The sequence below is a fragment of the Oculina patagonica genome, chromosome 6 (assembly GCF_052425735.1).
Source record: "Oculina patagonica isolate OP01 chromosome 6, crgOcupat, whole genome shotgun sequence".
NCBI lineage: Eukaryota > Metazoa > Cnidaria > Anthozoa > Scleractinia > Oculinidae > Oculina > Oculina patagonica.
This window is the reverse complement of record NC_135763.1, coordinates 2,364,329-2,371,232: the sequence shown is the minus strand read 5'-3', so window position 1 is coordinate 2,371,232 and position 6,904 is coordinate 2,364,329. Positions and strand designations below refer to the sequence as shown.

At 40.2% G+C, this 6,904-nt stretch overlaps 1 protein-coding gene across 1 annotated transcript; it reads left to right on the top strand.

Moving 5' to 3' along the window:
* Positions 1–4,798: 4,798 nt before the first annotated feature.
* On the top strand, positions 4,799–5,965 carry LOC144656528 (melatonin receptor type 1B-like). The gene has a single exon (XM_078516751.1). It carries the CDS (start codon positions 4,799–4,801, stop codon positions 5,963–5,965), a length of 1,167 nt encoding a protein of 388 aa, XP_078372877.1.
* The last annotated feature ends 939 nt before the right edge of the window (positions 5,966–6,904 follow it).

Genomic DNA, 6,904 nt, shown 5'->3' with positions numbered 1-6,904 from the left:
TCCATTTTATAAAATAAAAGTGGCGTCACCGCGCGTTTTTAAAAGTATACGAGTTCTTTTCGCTCTTCGATCGTTTTTGGGGTCTGTTACATTTTTCCTTCCCCCCTGCGAGTTAAAATTTGCATCTCCCGCGCGCGCCATATGTAGTTAGCAGTGCGAGTTACGTTAAGCGCTTAGCGATTTGTTTTAAACTATTAATGTGAGCCTTTTTTAGAGGTCAATGGTAACTAAAATGTTGCTTTTCCGCTGTCCTGGCTTAGTATATGCCCATAAACTGGATTTCGTCGCACCAGAATCTTTCTTGATTTTTGTCGCGCGCGGTCGCGTAGTTGAACTCGTCATTTTGCGCGAGCAAATTAATCAAAATCGCGCGCGTCCAGTGTGTTCGATGCATTGCGTGATGCGCGAACAAGTGCGCAGTAACAATAGGAGGCACCGTCCTTAAATAAACAGAAAAATGATAAATTGAAAGTCAATGAAAAAACTAACCTTTATTCCGATTTAGAAAGTTGTTCAAATCTGTAAGCATTAACCTAAGTGTTCAACCGCTTCATTTGTTTCCCGTGGCGTCTTCCAACTGTACAACGGTCAAACACATACAGATTTCGATAATTTCTCGAATAATTCACTGTCTTCTTCAAGCTTGTTTAGCCCAGTTAAATTCTTCGAAAGGTGAACGATGCTTGGCGTATTATTTCTCACTGTAGATTTGTAATTAAGCTGAACTTTTTTGCTTTGTTGTGGCCCCGCGAGTTTGAAAAACTTTGCCGACAACTCTGATTTGGACTATGAACTCTGATCACGCGCGCGAGTCACACCACCGCGTGACGTCATCTATGTGTCTGTACTCTAATAGATCATAAGAAAGAACCAATCAAAATGCGCGTAGAATTCAGGTTATTATATAACATATGATAGAGATCTCCGCAACGTGAAGAGAAGTTAGCGTGTCTTGCGTGTTCGCGTTCGCTATACCAACCAAAACCCGCGCGCGTTACGTTATGCGTGTTTACGTTCATGAAGCAAATCTAACTTTCTTATCCGTCTGCGTTCTGTTTGTGCGTGATTATTCAAGGTCAAATAAACATCGGTCTAAATCAAAGCATTTAAAACTGAAAACGAATATGGAGTAGGCCAAGTCTGAAAAAATGCCGTGTATGGAAATTTTGAAATAGACCTCTTTAGCTTCGTTTGTTTGTTCTCCCATATCAGACCACGTGATGTAAGCCTTGAGAATTTTATCTTTCAAATTCAAACATATTCATGTGGGAATGAATGAACAATTTCCACATAGACAAGGAGCAATTCTCGGGAGAACATCACATGATCTGAAATGGGCAATTTACATGCGAAGCTAAAGAGGTCTATTGGGTCAGGATGTGAAAAAACCCAAGGTACAAGTCCGCCAAATAATCCAGCAGTACAACGCCACAAGCATGCTACCTACAGTAAAATACAGACAATACAGTAATGTATGTTTGATATAACAGAACAACGCGTGATGCACAGAACGTCTGCACACGACTTCTTTTTGCTCGTCACGTAATTTCGTGAGACGGCGCGAAGACTAAATCGCCATTTCTCCTTTCTCACTATTCAAAATCGCCAATCTGGAATATTTGATATTGTTAAGTGGATCGTTTCCCTTTCTCGTTACCGCAACGTACTTACTACCTTTGAGAGCTTTTTAAAGACATCCTATCCAGGAAGTACTCATACTGAAATCATAGAAATCGATTTCCAGTCATAATAATATTACATCTTTAGACATGTTAGTTTTCACGTGCCGCGACAAACAAAATGATATAGAGCGTCTTCACATGACGCTCCGGGACCACATTTTGTTCCAAAACAACGAAATTTCTTTCTTTTGGGAAACGAGTTATTGTGTCGTGCAAACATGTTTTATTGTTTGAGCACACCATAGCAAATGTCGTGAAATGCTCCATATAAACTACAAGTGATTATTGTTTTTGATTGCGAAACAAAAAGAATATAAATTGTTACTTAATTCGATCGACGGAAACAGTTGAAGAAAACCATTTTGACATCATAAGCTTTTCATAAAAGTTTCTTAACAAAGGTGCCGATAGAAAACATTTCGTAGTTAATAGGCCATTTCCAAGTTGCCTTGGCCTTTGTGTCAAAACGAGTCCTCGCCGGGGGTGGGGGCGGGGCGTGCGAAACCAGTGATAGGAATAATAATTTATTAAACCTGCACGTTTGTTTTTAATGCGAATCAGATTCATTTTAATTTGAAAAATTTTGCACAAAGTTTTGTTTTGAAAAAAAGGGAAAAGCAATGTTACTCCACTTAGTTGTAACGCTTTCTTTTACTGCTTTTTTTGGCCAATCTCAGCTTTACGTTACAAATGCGTTAAAATAATTACCTTAAACTGCTTTCTTTGTCGTCTTTTAACTAAAATTCAGTTTGACGTTTGATTTATTGATACATCGTAAGATATACTCATATACCCAAATGGTTTTTAATTTCGGAGGTTTTTTATTTCCGTTAATTTACGCGTGGTTCACATTTGCATTTGCGAAATTTTTACACGCCAAATGTAAATATCAGATGCGTGACTCATAGCAGTCTGCCTAGACTCATGGCATATCGCATTCTCATGCGCAAAAGAGAAGAGCTCTGGGGTCGAGAATGGGCATATCGCGAAACATGTCAAAAATTTTCCCGCGAAATTGTAATCATCTAATTTTAATAGCTTTCTATAGCAAACTATTAGCAGCAAGGAAAATTAAATAATGGTATTACGGTTCGTCAAAATTGCCGTTAATGTACCACAAGTAATCAAAGCGTACAACACACATTGTATGGATTTGAAATGATATTCCAACGAGAAACATCTTTGTTTTTTCGAGGTTTTACTTCGATAAGCTACAATAATGTAAGAAATCTTTAAGAAATTCTTTTTCTTGTTCTGTCAATCTAGCGCTTCTATAAGCTATTTGGACGATTTTCGTTTGAAGCGGGAAAAAAGTAAACAGGAAATAGACGCTAGACACTGGGGAAGACTTCAAACTTTTTTGTCGCTTCCCGAACGACAAACGAAGATATTTTTCGATCGAATTTCAAATCCATATAAACTCTTACAGTACGCGTTTACAAGTGGCTATACCACTTAACTTGTGCAATTAATCGCTGTAAAACAAATAGATCTTTCGTGAACACTCGAAGTAGACCGGCAAAACATGCAAAAAGTCACGTAGCCGGTTAGAAGTTGTACATGGGATTGAGGCGTTGGGGTCATAAAAATAAAGTTTTATACTGAGCCTTAGGGCAGGGAGCATTGAGTGGGCTTTATTATTTATTTTAAAATTAAAGCCGAACTTAAATAAACGTGCTGAAATAGGCAGACTCCGAGAAAACTGCTTTGGTTAACTTTCCGCAGGATTTAATTGATAAATGAAAACGCTGACTTCTATAAAGAAACGAGGGCGGAAAGAATGATCTGTTGTACAAATTTAAACGAGATTCGAAATCGGAAAGTGATCGAGGAATAACTTTTAAAAGTCACGTTTATTCGTTTATTTATCAACACTTTCATCTTTATACGCAAAATCTGCTACACAAATACCCATCAAACTTTCAATATATCCGGCAATATATCTTCCAAACCGTCATTAGCTATTTAAATCAAACAATTTCCGACGCAAACAAAGCCGACACTACAATATAAGCTTCGACAGAAGTATTGTTCAGTCAGATAAACTGCTGAGTTGAACAAAGATTCCTGCCGTGCCAGGTTTACAAGAAATTTTAACAGATTCAAGACATTCAACACATCACAGCGAAAAACAAACACTAGGTACGGTACCTAAGTATTGTTTCTTCCATTTTATAATATTAATAACTCAGCGCACTAACAGCCTAAAGTTGAAAATCGAAGTTCTATTTTGAAGTATGTTGTACTGGGGCTGGAATTTGTTTTTTTATCCTAAAAAGGTACCTAACACAGCATAACAAAAAAACAACTTTAAACTTCCTCAACTGTTTTACGTTTTGAGAATACGTTAATTGCAATCAAGGGATATGCTAGCTTTATCATGGTTTTACCAAAACCGGTATTTTCTAAATTAAAAGGTTTCACTGCTTTGGCTTATTGGACGAAACAGTTCTTCCTTTTAAACTACAAAAGAAAGCGAATTGGAGCACAGACACTTCTATTTCAGTACTTTTTTCTTCAAAAAATTCACTTTCTTTTGAGTCATCGATCCACAGTAGGCGGACATCCACAGCTCGTTGGCACGACGAATGAGAAGCGCGCGTCGTAGCCTGGACCGGTCGTAGCCCGTTCTAGGTGCTACATCTGTCGCACCCCAATCCCTACGGGCCTGTGTCAGTGTGTACCCATGGGCAAATGGGAAACGGGTACTTGTAAACCAATCAAAAAAAGGGAGCGCAATCAATATTTAAGGGTCGGCCAAGATTTTTAGGTATACGGTATACAGGGGGGGGGGGGGGTTAAATAGGGTATACAGTATTTTAACGATGAAATAGGGCCTTTTTTGGATATAAAGCACACTGCGCTTTTCCAAAGTTTGGTATTTTGAATGATTTTGAGGGGAAAATTTGGGAAAATTGTGTACATGTTTTTCATGACCCTCCTGGTCGACCCGGATATTTTCCCAATCGCATTCTCAATATCTTTAAACACATTCTTACTTTTTTCTTACTTGCATTTATTACGTATCCCACAGAAAAATAAGATCAAGAGAAGACTGAGACATTTGAAGGGATCGTGGGTAACACCAGAAATATCCACAAACGCGTGTTCGCAACATGAACACTTCTTCATTGAACAATTCAACAAACGCAACGACCTTCACTTCCCCCCAAAGTAGCTCGACAGCACCAGGGATAACTGCTTTCACACAAATCACATACTCAATAATCGCTACAATCGCGTTTCTTGGTAACATGCTGGTAATTTCTATGTTCTGTCGTGATAGAAAGCTTCTAAAGAAATCCTACAACATGTTAATCCTGTCCCTTGCCATAGCAGATGTGCTGACTGCCCTCCTGCTCATCACAAACCCAGCTTTTGTTCTTGGCGACTCGTTTCCTTATCCAACCAATCATGTTCTGGGAAACATCTTTTGCCGAGTCGTATGGAACCGCGTGTTTCTCTTCCAATTGGTAATTTTCTCGGCGTACATCTGCTTGGCTCTGACGATCGAGCGGTGGTATGCCGTAATAAAACCATTCCGATATAGCGGAATCTTCAACAAAAAACGAACCCTCGCTTACATCTTGACTGCGTGGCCCTGGTCGTTAGTTCTATGCGGTAGCACTTTCTTTGAAGTCGCATACGTTCCCTCAAACGCGCCTAACCGACGTTGCAAGTGGCAGTTTTTCTGGGGTAAACAGCCACTCCGTGCTATTGTGGGCATCATTCAAGTCTTGCTTAAAATGGCGCTTCCAAGCTTTACCATGCTAGCGCTATATGCCCACATGCTTTATAAAACAAGCAAGTCTACAGCTGCCTCAGCTGAGAGCAAGGCTAAAATGCGCGGGAAAATGACGCGGATGGTCGGTGCGGCGTGCATTATGCTGATTGTTTGTTTGGCGCCAAGTCAGACCAACTACGCGTTGGCAATGGCGGGAAAAGTCAAGATGGACACTAAATTGCATCATGGTCTGTCTCTATTGGTCTTCATAAGCAGCTGCCTGAATCCATTCATTTACGGGCTAAGCAACAGGAATTATCGTGTTGGATTCCAGAAGATTTTGTGCCCAAAATGCAACAGAGTTATACAAAGCACGAGAAAGCTTATGAGCAGAAAGATTCATTCCGAGATCGAGAGGTCAGGGGAAAGTTACATTGAAGAGCACAGAACTGAAGGAAATGAAGACAGATATCAAGTGGAACAGAGTCAAGTTATTTATTTAACAGGCACAATCGAGGGGGAAGCGGTAATTAGGACCCTTGTGGAGCCACAAGGTTAGGACTGTTCGATTTGCGACGTCCATTCAGAACCCAGATCCCATCACTTCCGGCCAGAATTTCAATCTCGGACCCATTCTTCTGGTCACCTGTCGCCGACAAATGACCTTAAGACTGGGTACGAGATAGTCATATCAAAAATTGATAGACAGAGGAGCAGAAACCTGGGAATAAAAGGGGCGGTAACTCTACGGGAGGCGGGAGAAGAAGGGGCGGGAAAATGTTTTGCAACTTTGCGAAATATTCTGCGACAGAAATGGAACAGGCAGAAACCAGTTACTGCAGGACACCGGAGTAAAAAAGTTACGGAAAGCGGGAAGTTCAGCTCCCCCCCCCCTCTCCCCTAACCGGTCTAAAGTAGTACAAATAATTAGCAATATTATCCCGCGAAATTTCGCGGAATATCGACTGACGAGGCCGTAGGCTAATATCAGACGATATTCCGCACAACGAACAAATCTTGGCAACTCACTATATCGCAGGATATTTGTTATGTAAGGGATGAGTGATAACAAGGAGTTTCGGTCCAAATTGCAGTCGTTTCGCCTACGAGTGGTTTCGCTAAAGACCAGTTCGCTAACGAGTTAGGTCGATTCGCCTACGTCTCAAGTCGTTTCGCTAACGTATAAAGTTAGTACCCTAACGTCTCTTAGTTCAGGCTTAGTTCTTTTACATAAACAGAAGAGCAAAGCTTCTTCATCAAGAAAAGAGAAACGCTGAAATAATTTTGAAATCAAGACAATCGAACTCACTTTGGTAAACCAAGTGTAAATTGAAACGCACTTACTGAAAGACAAACTCGGATCGCTTAAAAAAGTTAAGCTTGAAAGCCCGAAGTTAGCTAGGTCTAATTTCTAAAACTTTTAGTCATTGTAATTTGCATAGGTTCAGCTAGCCGACCCGAATTAGCCGATTGTTGAAAAAAGCTGGGTGAAATAAAT